Source organism: Rousettus aegyptiacus, unplaced genomic scaffold (assembly GCF_014176215.1).
Source record: "Rousettus aegyptiacus isolate mRouAeg1 unplaced genomic scaffold, mRouAeg1.p scaffold_m13_p_1, whole genome shotgun sequence".
Lineage (NCBI taxonomy): Eukaryota > Metazoa > Chordata > Mammalia > Chiroptera > Pteropodidae > Rousettus > Rousettus aegyptiacus.
In genome coordinates, this window is record NW_023416284.1 from 173,228,433 (window position 1) to 173,244,308 (window position 15,876).

The window sequence follows — 15,876 nt, forward strand, 5'->3', positions numbered from 1 at the left end:
AGAGCCCTCCAAAGTTTTTGAACAGGGGGGTGATATGGATGAATTTGCATTTGAGCTAAGTTACTGAGGCAACTACATGGAAAATGCATCCTGGGAGAAGAGAGGGAAAGAAGAGATACTAACGAGCTGGAGAGCTACTGCATGGGGGCTGTGGTGCGGAATGGGTAGGAGGAGAAAAGGTTAGGAAACCATTTGGGGGTCAAGTTTTAGGGCAATTGGGTGTGGAGAGTGAGGGTGAGAGAGAAATTGGGAATGAGCCCAGGGGTCTGGCTGCAGTGACTGGTTTCCTCTGACCCAGCGAGCCCTTTGGCATTTAAGAGGTGAGGGTTGTTTATCGCCATCTGTCCTATGAAGTGTCGCAGGAGCAAATTAATAGATGATGATGCTGTAAGATCAAAGCAAAAGAATTCACATCTGCAAAGAAAATCCAGAGGGTGTTGGTTCACTTTTTTAAAATAGTACAGTTTGGAATAAACGTCAGCCAAATTGGTCTGATTCGTTTGCAGTTTGGGAAGTGAAATTAAAAGGATTCTCTTAGCTACAGAGAATATCTCATTTCCCTAATAATGTGAGAATATGAGTAGAGCGGGGTCTTAAGTGTAGACACGACCTTACGAGAGGGCCAGGCGTGGGCAGGAGGGAGCACCGCGGGCTGCCCGTGGTGTTTGCCACGATCCAGAAACCAGATGAGCAAATCATAGACCAAGCGCTGGCAACATCATCAACTGTGATGATGACCTTAGAACAAAGCTTAAAACAAATATTAGAGGTTTAGTTTAAAGCAACCTTATCCTAGACGCTGCAGGGAAAGAAAAAAAAATGACGTTGCACCATCATTTAAAAATGTACGTACTAAGAGAACTTCAGTGTAAAAAGGCAATCGTAGAACAACACAGGATAGCAAAGTCTTACGCCAAAGATAAAAATCATTAACACCAGGGGACGCCGAATGGGGGGGCACTGGACAGTCAGAACAGGACACTGTAGGAGCAGCTGTGTTGACACTTTGCCCATTCAGTTTCCCAAGAATTTTAAAGGTCACTCACTGAAGGCCTTATTTCCAGTAAGAGTAGACTGTGCGAGTGGCCGGGAGCAGCTTCCTGAGGCCCCTCGTCCTCGGGCCACTGAAAAGCAATATCTCTGTGCGTTCTGGCTAAGCAGGAGGCAGACAAATGCGTGGCTCTTCATAGCTTTCGTGTGAGCTTACACCTGAGTCGTCTTTTATTTATGTCTTCCTATAGCATTTCCATAAGATGGTTGTGGCCAGCACCATTCATCAGCCTAATGGGCTCAAATGGAACTCTCTGAAATCCCCCCGAGACATGCCTTGATCTAAGAAAAGAAGAATTGTTATTGGCACTTCTTAAACTAGGAATTTATGTCTTCCCATAAATTGACCTTGTAAGGTTATTTGTGGATTCCAATAGGGAACTGGCTGTCTCAAACCCCTGCAGCTACTCAGCCCTCCCCACTCCTCACCCCAGCCAGCGGATGTCCTCTGTCAGCTCCTATGAGCCCCGGCATCTCTGGGGACAGAATCATGGCTGTGTCTTGGCTTCTTCCTTCTGCCATTTGCTCATTCATTCATTGAGTATTTATTGCACGCCTGCTTTGTCCAGGCGGGGTGTTAAGTGCTGGAGACACAGTGAGCAGACCGTCTCTGCTTGTGGACTTGCCACCTAAACAAATGCTGATGACACAAGTTCTTCTTAAAAGGCAACTGTAAAGTAAAATCGAGAGGCGTAGGCGCTGTGAGTCTCAGAGTGTTTGGTGGGTTTTGTTGCCTTTCACTTCTGTTAATATAGGTCTCTGGGCGGGCTGACCATGTTTAGGACAGATCTCTGAACACTCCCTCAACTGCCGTCATTTCACTCCATCCTTTGGTGTGAAATCGCAAATCGGGGGACACACGCTCTGTCTCTGACCACACCTGCCCTGGGTGGAGTTCTCTCGTGTTCTGCTTTGCACCTAGCTCCTAGCTCCCTCCTCTGACTGCAGCCCACTTACTGGGTCCCTGTGACCTCAGGCTCAGGTGCCTGGGGAGGCCAACAGCCAGAGGACCCTCGGAGTATGAGGGAGGAAGGGGAGTCCAAGCATCCTCAAGGCAAAGCCAGGTCACCCTCCCACGCAAGCTTTGGTTTGTTTTACAATATGTAAATCCCTTTATAGTTTTCTAATGAGGAAAGTGAAATACATACATTATAATAAGAGCTAACATTTCAAAAAGGAATAAAATACAAGTTCAATGTATTATCATCTACCTTTACATTATCGCCATAAATAACCACTTTTAACAGTTTGATGTTTACCATTCCGGATATGTTTAGGTTTATGTAAACATATATGTTGATTTTATATTGTCCTACATGTTTATATTTTCTGTAATTGACTTGTTTTCATTTGACAGTTCATCATGGACACTTTTCAGGATAGTCCACATAGATTCTCCTTATCACTCCCAGGTGCCCATTTTCCCTGTAAAAATGTACCACGCCTTCTCTGTGTCTGTCTCCCATTAATGAGCATTTAAGTGATGCCATATTTTGTTGTAATACACCTTTTAATGATGAATATCCTTACACATACCTCTCTGTGTCAAATTCTTCTCAGAAAGGTATTTTGAGACTGATATGCATTTTTAACAGGTTTTTATGCACAGTGAGGCAATATGCATTTCATAGAAACCATAGTTTGAAGTTTGAATTTTGATCTTTGCTTGGGCTAGTGATATGCCATGCAATACTCTCTTATGATGCTGGGTAGTGTCAGCGAGATGATTTTGGCCAGCTGGAGGCTAATGTAAGTGTTCTGAGTGTGTTGAAGGTAGGCCAGGCTAAGCCGTGATGTTCGGTAGATTGGATGTATTATGTGCATTTTCAAGCTAATAATACTTTCAGCTTAAGATGGATTTATCAAGACCTTAGTCGAGGAGCATCTGTACATTCCAACCTGGGAACTGTGCACATCTGCTTCCCACAGTGGACGCAAGTGCTTGGAGTGTTTTTGTTGCTGAATCTTTTAGTTCCAGTTGAATTTGTTATTGTAATTGTGTCATTTGTTGAATGAATATATGAGCCAAAGAAGCATGAAGGGGGTAAAGAAAGGGTTAGTTAAAAAAAAAAAGTTTCAGTTGTATTTTTCTTATTCCCAACTTGAGCGATTTGAATAACCACCTACCCCAATCATATCAGATACACTGGCTCAGTGCCTGCAACTGATTCGTAAACTCCATCAACAATGTGACCATTTGTGAGTGACAGCCACCCCCAATCCACTTTGCTGGTACTGTCTCTGGAAAAGCACCCCATTGCCAGTAGGTTTGTTTGTAAGCTGGGTTATCTTTTCTCTTTAGAAATACCTAGAAACCAGGCATGTCTTATCTAGGGTATCAGTGTAATCTGTCTTGATAGAAATTGATGGTTAGCCCTTCTATTCACCCCAGCGAGCCATGATAAGCTCTTGCAATGCCCACAGAGACGCCATGTTCAACCTTCATAGAAGAGAAATAGAAAATCTAGAAATCACGACTGTTGCCCTTGAAAATAAGATGTTTGTATACAAACATCCTATGACTTTCTAACCTAATATAGCGTTAGAAATGACTTTATAGCCCTTACAAAATGTATAAACCCTTTATGTGACTATTGTATGCACTTAATAATTTGTTGAATGCATAGATACACAGAGAAACACATTTCTGCAGGTTTGACCGGAAAGCGATCTCTGAGTCGGAATGAATTAAGAATTAAGTCATAACAAATTCATTCAACAAATATTTGTTAAGTGCCAACAGTATACCTACCAGTTGGCTGGTAGCTGCTGGGGCCACAACAAGTCACAGTGGGTACAACTGCTCTAGAGTTGTTTGTGACCTATCTAGCTAAAGACTTCAGGTCCCTGGGAAACACAGAGATGCAGTTTACGCAACAGAATAAGCACACTCCGAGATGCTCTGACTGTCTGTGTCCCTGGCTAGTGGAACGGGATGATGGTATGAGGCAAAAGAAGGTATTTTCATGACATCTATGAGTTCTCGACACCCTCTCAGTTACCTTGCTCGTGTAATTCAAGCATCAGCTTTACTTACACCGCGTGCCATTTGACAAAGCACTCAGAGGCTACAGAACATCTCACTGCTGTGTTTTCTCTTCTAGGATATCAATGAGTGCATTCTTGAAAACTATCCCGAGTGCTCCAACCCCAGGCTATTTTACATCATTCCGTACTTTTGTGGACAGCATCCCAGATGCAGGTAAAGACCGAAGGCTCGTGTCATGCTCACGGGGAGAACAGTGGCAGAATCCCACACGTGGCACTGGGTGGGAGTGTTTTCTACCCCTCGCCTTTCAACCTTCTGGAATTCAGTTAATATTTACCGCTAATCTTTGAAGATTGCAGCTGAGACTCTGGATATCTTATAAATAAGGAAATTAACAAATCAAGGTCTGACAGAGCCCTTGGGACCAGCCCATAAAACTGTGTAACTGGAATGCCAACCAAACTCTTTTTTATACTTAACGCACAGCTGTCACTACGCAGCCATGAGACAGTAATGACCAGAGCTGAGCACTAGCCTGCATAACAACTATAGCTCATCGCCAGTTGTCCTTGCCTGTGTGACATGACCAATCGGGTCTGAAACACTGGAAGCTCACACCCCAAATTCGATATTTGTCTCTCTCCTGAGACATACTTTGTGGAAAGAGAACAAAATACTTTCTAGTGATTGCCCCTCAGCCTTACTGTGATATGAGAACTTCGTGGAGGGAGTTACCAGATAGTAAGGAGCCTCAGGGGATGGTCTGCCCGCCTCCTGCATCAGCATCCCTGGGGGACCTGTTAGGAACCCCCACCTAGTCATAGTCTGGGGTGGGAAGAGGCCTTTGTGACCACCTCCCAGTTGATTCTGGTCTGGCTACAGCTGAAAGGCATTGTACTAGACAAAGCGTAGCCTGGAGAAGAAATGGCAGTAACCATGAATGCTATCTTGGCTGGTGGAAAATAAACCCTGTTCCCAGGAGTGACATTTTCCCCCAGAGGAAACATAATTAGAAGGTCACAGTGTTCCTGAGGAGGCAAAGGGGAGATCGCCAGTTCCAAACCACAGCTCGCTCGCTCTTTTTGCTGGCTCCATAGTTAGTGCATAATTATTATGTGCATGGTTAGTGCTGTTGCGCTGAGTTTACCGTGACACGGAGTTTGTCTATGGTCAGAATTCTGTGTCAGTTTCCTGCTTCATCCTATGCTTCATCCTAAACCTCCTAAGTTCAGGAGGCCTCCCCGCCATCCCCACCCCCATAATAAATGCCACCTGGTTTCGGGTCAGTGCTTTGGATACTGGAAAGGTTTGGGGCCAGATGATTCACTTTCTGTCACGATGAAGATATTTATTCCGAGACACCTGATTCTAATTAGCTCGAGTATTTTTTTAATTAACTATTTCCTAATCTCAGGGTGAGTACTCATGATGTCTTAACTTGGTTTACACATGATGATTTTTCAAGACTCTTTCAAAATGTCACTTTGTTCCACCTTGACAACAATTATTTAAGCTAAGTAAGGGTTATTATTACAATTTTTCAAGAGGATCCTGGCTTGCCCAAATTCCCCCCTAGATGGTAAGTGCCAGCCAGGCCTGAAGCCCAGCTCCTGTGATCTGCATCTCTTCTCACTCACATAAATGTTGTCCACTCGAAGATCCGCCCTGCAAATGAGATGAGGCTGTTTTCCTTCTGTAATTAAAATCAATCGGTAAATAAATACACAAATATATACATAAATAAATAACATTTCTCTTAAACTCTTTAAAAGAATATGATGATGACCAGATATCACCTAACACCTATTTTGAGTCCTACAGAAATATTATGTCAGTAAGTTTCATATTTCAAGACTAATACCTTTATTTAAGTGGTTCTGTTTGGTCTTCCCAATGAGAAGCCTTTGCAGTCACGCCTTGCTCCGTATTTAGTAGGTCTAGGACCTAACTGCATGTGCTTGTTTCCTTCTTCCAACAAATGTTTAGGCCAGGCTCACCAAGGTCAAGGTCCTGAGGCACGGGTGAAAGTGATCGAGGAGAGAAGGCGTGGTGGTCCATGGCACCAGCCAGGAGGACCAGTACGGGCTGCTTGCTGAAGGCAGCTACGTCTGGGCTGGTCCCTGCAGGAAATGGGATTTGGACTTAGGCAAATGGGGAGTGGGTGACTAGAGGAGACAAACTTTCAGCATGTTGTTGCTGCTGCATTTTGAAAATGAATCTTGGATTTTAAAAAAAAATGCTTTTTACATCCACAAAGGGAGCCTGGCGAGTGGGCCCTCGAGAGAGCGAAACTGAACGTGAATGAAAACTTCCTGCTCGTGGGGATTCTCGAGGAGCTGGAAGATGTGCTGCTTTTACTGGAAAGATTTTTACCTCATTACTTCAAGGGTGTGCTCAGTATCTACAAAGACCCAGGTAACTCTGTTTGTAAGCGAGCGTATTCTCTGTTTCAACTGTTCTCTTGAAAATGACTCAAAATATAAAGGAATGAAATCATTTCTTCTGTTAATGAAGGAAAGTTCCTCTGGCTTGCAAAGCAAGGTAAACTCACCACGTTTTAAAGCCTTGCTGGTTCCATTTCTGCCTTTGGAAAGGGAAATGGGCAGCATTTCTGCCAGCCTTGTCCTCCGCGGGCTGCCGGAGCGAGCTCGTGCGTGTCTGGAGTCCCGTGATGGAAACGTGTGGGGGTGTCAAGGAGCCATCGTGTGAAGTGTCTCTGGCCCGACCTCCATTCGACAAAAGCACTCTGGTGAACAAAATCCTGCCAAATAGAATAGACAGAGCAGCAAATTGAAAATACAATTATGGTTTTATTCTGACAAATGGAGCGATTTCCAAATAGAAGCAAGGGAGAGAATGCATCAGAGCGATTCCGCTGCCCATAATGTCACCGTGCATATAATCACTTTCAGAAATCTGTCACTTAGTGTTCTCATTATTATTTTATCCCGAGAGAAAGACAAACGGCATTTGTTTCTTTCCCGTCGTCCTTAACCTACTGCTGCCACAACAAGCCTTGCATATGCGTTCACTAATCCGTTCGTTGTTTTGTTCTGTCGACCAGAAATGGGCGGTAGCATTCTGCCTTGGAGAAATAAGGAGCAGTTGAAAACCTCCCCAAATGCAGCCTGCTGCCTCCCATTTCACAGCCAGGCAGGGACCTCGTGCCACACCTGAGTCGTTGGCAGGTACCAAAGCCCAGGTCCACTGGATCCCAGAGAGCCCTGGATCCTGTTCCATAAGGCAGCCCTACACCCCAGTGATTTGAGGGAGGAACATGGCTGGCTAGGGGATGCTGCCTTAGTCCCCCAACTCTCATTCAGAGACAGAGTCTGAGTACCTACCCACAGGAACCTGACCCGGAGCCTCAAGGTGAGCTCTGCAGGTGTGTCTCCTCAGTGGGAATTGTGCTCTCAATAGCCAGAAACATAATAAAGCCTACACAGTGGGTTTTTGAAACTAAGTCTTCCTTTGCCCTGTAAACAACAGGCAGTTTAAAGAATTTAAAGAACCCCGCTGTGACTAAGTTTTTAGTTCTATAAGACAAGATAAACTCTGGTCTTTGTGCAAGGAGGGGTCTTATCCTAAGTTATACGCCTTTGATGAAAAGGTTTACACTATTGTTATTTTCCCTGTTTGGCTTTATCTTGTTGTATATCATGTGTGCGTGTGTGTGTGCGCGCGCACGTGCACGCATACATCCGCATGTCTGTGTGACACGCAGTATGAGATAAAAGTCTGACTTAATCCTGGAGACACATAGTTAGTTGTCAAATAAGATGAACACACTCTCGTCCCAGCATTCAGAAGAGTAGCAGTGAACCCACTCCACACTCCTCATCCATCTTGGGATCTGGTTTCGGATCCCGGGGTGCCATAGTCCAGCACCCCAAAGGAAAGCCTTGCGAGTGTGGGCCTGAGAACTTAGATAAGAACATTTTCACCTTTACTCTTCTTGAATGTAAATAAACCACAAATAAAAAGCTTACCCCAAAGAGCTTATTTACTTGCTGTTTTCAGGTTATATCATCTTGACTTCCCAAATTTTTTACTTAAATACATGACTTCTCAGAAATCGTGGGCCTTGGTCCCATGACCTGTATGCACATTAATTAAAGTAGAACGTATTTCTGAAAATTGAGTTACTGTCGGCCCTTTCGCTTTCAGATGCAGTCTTTCCACCTATAAATTATTGCTTTCCCTTTGAGTATGTCATAGAGGTATATTAATACACTGAGGCTTCTTGCCTCGCAGAGAATAAGGGACGTCTAATACTCCTGTGTAGTGAAAGGAAAGGTTTCTATAAGCCCAGGGCCAACATGTGGCCAGTTCACACAGTCTAGCTGCACTAGTGGTTAAAATCATGAAATATGTCTATACTGCCTTCAGCTTCCGCCCTCCAGTGCACCTGCCACTCTGGGTGACCCTAACCCCCTCCCCCATCAATGAAGTAGTGCAAGGGGTAATTCATGGCACCTGGGGTCTTCAAGAATCTGGCCCTTGTGACAATCAGCAACCATTCAAAATCAGTTCCTGAGTGGAACTGGTGGTTAAATATTTTGAGTATCACCCATAATCACTCTTCAGCTGCCACATGTCACGTATACAACAAAATGAATCTTCGAGTGATTCTTTAGTGACTTTCACTGTGTTTTGTGGTTTCTTTGGCATCTTCTTGAGAGATTCTTCTATGGCGACACTGAGGGCCAAGAAGCCCCACAGTTGCTCTGTCCCAAGGAGTCTCTGTGTCTCCTGAGGCCGGGGACAGGAGATGAGCTTCCACTCCTCACCAGCTTTGCAATATATTTTGGTCTCTGCAAAGAAGGCACCTGTATTGTTTCCTTGTGACCAAAAACCAGCAAGTTGGTGTCAAGTAGGTGAAAGGAAGGGCCACAGCATGTCACTTGAGTCATTCGCCCCAGAGCCTCCTTGTCAGTGTATTTTTAATCGAAATCCATGAATTCGGGCACACTCAAATCATTGGTCCTGTCCTTTATAAAAGAATTTTATAACTGAGTAGCCTTGAAAACAAAGAGAAGACAAAGCTAAGGCACGGAGGCACCTAGTGATTCCTCATTATAGATTAATGATGCAAACAATCCACCTGCTGTTTCTTTGGTTCTTGTCCTATTATCCAAAAAAATTATCTAAGGAAATGCAGGTGTGTGCTATATTTTAGCAACTCCCTTCCAGCAACACAAAAAAATATTTATACCAGTCTCATAACTGATAAAAGCATGAATAGCAATCACTGTGTGGGGAGCTGGTGAAAACAGTAACGTCTGTCATTCAAATGGGTTGTCACTTATTCTAGATTAGAATGGTATTAACTTTTTCCAGTCAGTACTCCTTATACCAATAACCTACCATGTAGAGAAGTTAATAACTTCTTCCCTAAATAACTAATTGACTTTTTGCTCCCACCCCATCCTGTCCATCTCTTGCAGGAAGGTACACTGAGTCAATAAATTTGTCTCCTACCAAACATACTTGAGAAATTTAGTCTTTGAATTTTTTTTAAATTTAGAGTTATTTTATATTCATATTTGTATTCTTCAGAGACACAGTCAGTGTATTTCATAAGAAGTTTATGATAGGGAACACCCAATATGAAATAAAAATGAAAGTTTTAGCATGGTGAGTAACCAAGAGAATATGTTCAGGTGTTTCTTACTAGCCAGGGGGCAGTTGCTGATGCGGAGACAAATATCGGGGGGAAGAGGAAAGGGGGGGGAGGAAAGGTGGAGGCAAGTGCTCAGTAAACTCCACACCACCTGGGTATGAGCCTGAGTTAGGGGGAACCAAAGCCCAAACAGATTCACTGGGTGACAATGGCCTCACTGGTCTCACCTATGTGTCTTACTTTTAATCAATTAATCTTGAGTACGTTTGTTCATGACATACCTTTTAAAAATGATAAACCGAAGCCAGCCTTCTCTCTCCGCAAAAAAGAAAAAAACTGGAGAGACTGATCCATAGTCATCCACCAAACTATGAAAGTAAGGAACAGAACTCATATGCTTCTGAGCCGTGAATGCTTTTTTTCCTCCTTAGATCTTAAAAACTGACACGCTGCAAGCTATCAATATTTTTCTTAGTCATAATTTCCTTGGGAGCTAAAATCACAGTGGTGTTAAAGGCCAACATAAGTAAGCAAACTGAAGACAGAGAATATGTGAATGTTTGTGATTGGAATGGTCCTTGTATAAACGCCCTTCCTGTGAACCCTCCACTAGGCAAATAACTGAGCTGTGCTAGTTCAATAGCGCCATCTAGCATCCGGACATGGAACTGTATGACCTGAATTAACCCATTTACCTTCCTTCTTGGGGAATGGAAACCTCATATGTCCATTCTTTTTCCCTTGTATTTTAAGTACTTTCCATTACTAGCATTATATGAGTATTCATTTCAACCTCTTTTCATTATAAATGTAAATATTGGAGCCACAGTAGGGATTGACGAGACTTTTGTGAGCTGCCTTGGGAATCCAGCCACCAACTATTACAAAGGAAAAATGTGTATTTCCAAACAAATGACTAATTTTGAGGATTTAACTTCATTCATAAATTGGGTGCCTAGTTTTTTTTAAAAAAAGTAATTTTTTCTTAAATATTTTTATAAACAATGACTATAAATAGTGTCCAAACTTAAATATTATTGTTTTACTTGGCATGAATGATACTTAGACTTCTCGTTTAGAGTATAATGATGTATTCTCTGAATTCAGTTACTTTGCAGTATTGAAATCTGAAGGCATAATAAACATAGTAAATAGTAACAAATATGTAGAAGAGAAATTTTAATATAATATTCTACAGGAAAAATTCAAGTTCTCATCTATCAATAAAATGTCCGACTGAGTCCAAGCAAATGCTAAATAATTAAAGCTTGGCCTGTGTATCGTAAAGAACAGACATTCTTTGAGGACAGAACAGTGAGCTGGGAGTTGGTCTTTCAGTCCTCTTTCTGCTACGGTTCTGCTCACACGACCTGGGGCAAGTCCAGCTTTTGGTGAATGATGTCTAGGGTCTGTATTATTATAATACTAAAGGATCATCTACAGTGTTTTACGGCTGCTCTTTCTACCTTTTGTTTTTAGCACAATTATAGGGTGCTCGACCCCCACTCCTCAAAAAACCCCACTGCCTTCGTGACTCCCAGCTTTAGTTATGGAGGCTGTCGCCACCCAGAGGACGTGACAGAATCCCGGATGGAGGATTATTCCTTCGGAATCCGTTCTTCCCTAACCCTGATGATGTCGAAAGCGATCAAGGCAGGGATCCCCACTCAGACTCTCTGGTCACGATGTCCATCCCTTTCTTTCCATACCTTATGCACTTCTGTTGATTGGAGCACAGGCTCTGGAGTCAACAGCCTAGATGTTGAAGCCACACCTTCCACTCATCCACTGTGTAACCAGAGGCCAGGCGGAACTCCTCTAAGCCTCAGTCTCCCCACCTGTAGAAGATGCACAAACAAATAAAAACTGCTTCACAGGGTTGTTGGAAGACATAGCTGACCAAATCCATATAAAGCCCTTAGCCTAGAGCTTTATTAACATATGGTAAAGGTTCCGTAATGAGCTATTGGCCACTCACCACATCACAGGAGAGAGGCAGGGCCTGTATCTGTGAGAAACGAGGACTGCAGGCTGCCTTGTAACTACTTCTACGAGAGAAAGACAGATGAACCTTGACTTATTTCATTAGTTACAGCTGACCGATGACTACAAAATCACATGCCTTTAGGAAGTAGTATTTCTGACTTAAGAGGAGGGGACAATTATATGCTGGCCAATGAAACAATTGTTGCTACAGTGACAGACTTATGGGCTTGAAAATCACTGGAGTTTTTTTAATTATATGTTTTTATGCTTGAACTCTTAGCAGAAATATCAGGGTGCTAAGATTTCAACTTTAAAGGAACCCCACTGTTGAGGTGTGATTGGGGCAAATTACCATTAATTAACTTGGGCTGAATGTTGAATTTTTCAGACTATTATAGACCATGTTATTTAGTAGATATAGGATGGGCACCCGATGATTTAGTGGGGTTTTAATTTTAAGAAAGACCCAAGCTTCAGTGCTTGAAAAATCTTTAGTTTGTTTTCCACATACAGAATTACGTACTGCAATCGCAGTCCGTGCATTGAACTTTGTCCAGCAGGTGGCGATGTCACTCCACTTTCTCCAGGAAGTGCCGCGTTTTACCATTGCAGAGTTTGCGTCTGCCGACAGTCCACAGAAGGCTTAAACACAGACGGGCAGTAAGGCCCAATTTGGGGCCTAAAAATTAAATGCTGAATATCAAAAGGATTTCAAGTACAATCGATTGCAGTAGTCCAGATTGCATTTTATGAGAGCTAATTGCGGGACGGGAGGATGAAGTTTGACAATGAAATAAGTTTATATGTGTTTAAAAAATATGCATTAGTCCTCCCTTATCCGTGGTGGACACCTTCCAAGAACCCCAGTAGATGCCTCAAACTGGCTATCTAGACTATGTGTTTTCCTACAACTACTTACCTGTGATAAAGTTTAATTTATAAATGGGCACAGTAAGAGATTAATAACAATAATAATAAAATAGAACGATTGTAACAAGATACTTCTTAAACCGTTATGCGAATGTGGTCTCTCTTTCTGTCCCTCTCTCTCAAAATATCTTGTTTACTGTACTCACTTTTTTACCTAAAGGAAGCACTTTCCTGCTTCTCTTTGGCATATCTGAGTTGCCAGCGACATTACCCTTAGCTCTGGGGCTATCCTTAAGGAAAATGAGGGTGGTTTGAACACAAGCACCATAAAACTGCAACAGCTGATCTGACAACCCAGCGGTTACCGAATGGCGAAAGGGGGCGTGTACGGAAGGGATGCACTGTTCAAAGGGGTCATTCACGCCTCAGGCCGCAGGGAGGAGATTCCATCTTGTTTCAGAGAACAGTGCATAATTTGAAACTTCTGAATTCTTTTGTAACTCCTGATTTGTACTTTTTCATCCTTTCACACTTTTCTCCCAGTCCCCCAAGTCCCCTCCCCTCTGGCGATCACCAGTTTGTTCTCTGTGTCTGTGAGTGTTTTTGTTCCGTATGTTCATTTCTTTTGTTCCTTAGATTCCGCATCTAAGAGAAATCATATGGTAGTTATCTTTCTCTGACTTATTTTACTCAGCATGATACCCTCTAGGTCCATCCATGTCATTGCAAATAGTAATATTTCATTTTTTTTTGTAACTGGGTAATATTTCGTTGTATTAATGTACCATAACTTCATTTTCCAGTCGTCTATCAATGGATATCTTAGGTTGCTGTAATATCTAGGCCATTGTGATTAGTGCCGCCATGAACATAGGGGTGCATAGATCTTAACAAACTAGTGTTTTGGTTTTCTTTGGATAAATTCCCAGAAGTGCAACTCTCGCTTCAAAAGGTAGTTCTATTTTGAATTTTTTGAGGAACCTCCAAACTATTTTCCAGAATGGCTGTACCAATTTGCAGTCCCACCAACAGTGTACGAGGGTTCCTATTTTTCCACATCCTCACCGACACTTATTGTTTTTAATTTATTGATGATAGCCAATCAAACAGGTGTGAGGTGATATCTCATTGTGGTTTTAATTTGCATTTCTCTGATGACTAGTGACCTTGAGCATCTTTTCATATGTCTATTAGCCATCTGTATTTCCTCTTTGGAGAAATACCTATTGAGGTCTTCTGCCCATTTTTAAATTGGATTGTTTGGTTTTTTTGCTGTTGAGTTGTATGAGTTCTTCATAAATTTTAGATATTAACCCCTTGTCAGTTGTATCACAATTTAGAACTTATGAATTGTTTATTTCTGGAGTTTTCCATTTAATATTTTCCGACCCCAGTTGACTGCATGTAACCGAAACCATGGAAAGCGGAACCTCGGCTAGGGGCGGACTACTGTGTACCGTCCACCCTGGTTTTGTAAAAATAATTCATCATTCTGCAATGTCAGGATTAAACCGATGCTGTCTTTCATTTTCATTTTCCTTCTCATTCCAATTGCTTTTGGACTACAACAAAACTCAAAAACATTCCGGAACCTGCCAGAGATAAAACCGATGGTTGGGAGGAGTTTAGTCTATCCGTCTACAGACACCAATAAAGCTGTCTAAATAACTCAATTATTATTTCTAAAGGTAGATGCCGCTCTGCTATTTGCTCACCTACCATCAGTATTCTCCGTATAGATTCGTTTTTCACCAGCCACGTCCTAGGCCATAGTCTAATCATGTTGTCACTGGATTGTGCATGTGTGTACGTGTGTGTTTGTGTGGGGGGGTACATTCATTCATGTTCAAACAACTAAACTCCTATTACACAACAGTCATATGTGAGTGAATAGTCTCGGGTCACAAATGCACTAACAGTTCCTAAATAATAATAATTTGCATAGCAATTTGCAGTTTTTAAACCATTTTGCGTGGACGGTCTCATTTGATTCTTACACATAGCCTCTGAAGGTGAGGAGGACAACTAGTCTTTGTCTCATTTTCAAAAAAAAAAGAAGCTGAGATTCAAAGAGGTTGAACTTGCCCAGTTACCAAGTCCTAAGTGACTTCAGACATTCAAACTACTGTCCCCAGAACCACCACAAACACCAGGAACTGTGACCCTCTCAAGATTCTTCATGTTTAATTACTAACTCAGAGGTTATTGAGTATTAAACCCTCATCATATGTATTGCAGTAAAAGATGAGAGCTGAAACATAAAATCTATACGCAATCTTGTTTGCAAAGGAGTGTGAGTTGAGAAATCATCACGGATCACTGCCTTCAGCCAGTGAGTGGTCATCCACACAGAAGAAAATCATTTTTGCAAGTGGACCCATTTGACGCCACCTGATACCTTTTCGATCAAGGATAAGAGTAGGGAACAGTAGTGCTAGACATTTAAAATAGTGTCTAAAAATTAAAACCAAAAGCATATAACTGTTCCAACGGTAGCTGTCGAATAAATAGTTAAAATTAACATATAATATAAACACCCTTTTTAATGAACTCCTAAATGCTTATGACGTTTTTAGGAAAAACTTTTTGGAAGGAGGTTCTGTAGCTACTGACCAATAGCTGTGTTCAGCTTACGGAAACATCACCTCCTCCCACAGATTCATCCTCTCCACGTGTTTAATTGATTTTATGAAAACTTAAATTGCAGTATAACATACATATTTTTGATCCATTCTAACTATAATTGCTTATTAGAAATCATAATCACCTCAAATTATATTATTTCAAATGTATTCTTCACTCGCTTATTAATATTCTCTTGCCTTGGGATCATCCCTCCTCCAGGAGAAAGCATCTCTAATGTTATTCTCTAAGATCTACTGAAAAATAGGACTTCTTCATTTACAGACATTGATTTCCTAGTAATCACTTTCCAAAAAGTATTTCTCTTCTGCGAAAACTCATATTTAAACAGCAGGTATCATCTGAAAATATCGGAATAATTCAACAAGCACGTAAGCAAATGTTTAAGTGGCTGCGATAAGCCAGTCCCAGAGAAGGTGATGTAAAGATAAAGAAAGCATAGCGTAGCCTGGGGGCCGTCACACCCAGGGCTGGGGGAGCGCTTTCTAGTGGGGTTACCTGTGCCAGGCCTGGTAGGGTGCACAGGTGTTCACGAAGTGGACGTAGAAGGAGGCATTTCAGGCAGAAACAGATAACAGGAGTTCAGGCATGGCTCTGCGAAGGCTCAGAAGCACCTCACGGGGGCCTCGCCTGCTGACCTTGCCTCTTGGAGCCCGTTCCTCGCAGCTCAGTCACCCTGCTGCTTAGACGGCCCTTCCCAAAGCAGGAAAAGTCT

At 42.3% G+C, this 15,876-nt stretch overlaps 1 protein-coding gene across 2 annotated transcripts in view; it reads left to right on the plus strand.

The window, feature by feature from the left end:
• The window catches only part of UST (uronyl 2-sulfotransferase), a 253,563-nt gene that overhangs the window by 198,443 nt on the left and 39,244 nt on the right, over nucleotides 1-15,876 (plus strand). For both annotated transcript variants that reach the window (XM_016160130.2, XM_016160129.2), the window contains 2 exons: nucleotides 4,155-4,252; nucleotides 6,297-6,454. In XM_016160130.2, the coding sequence (XP_016015616.1) occupies nucleotides 4,155-4,252; nucleotides 6,297-6,454 (256 nt within the window). The remainder of the gene's footprint in view (nucleotides 1-4,154; nucleotides 4,253-6,296; nucleotides 6,455-15,876) is intronic.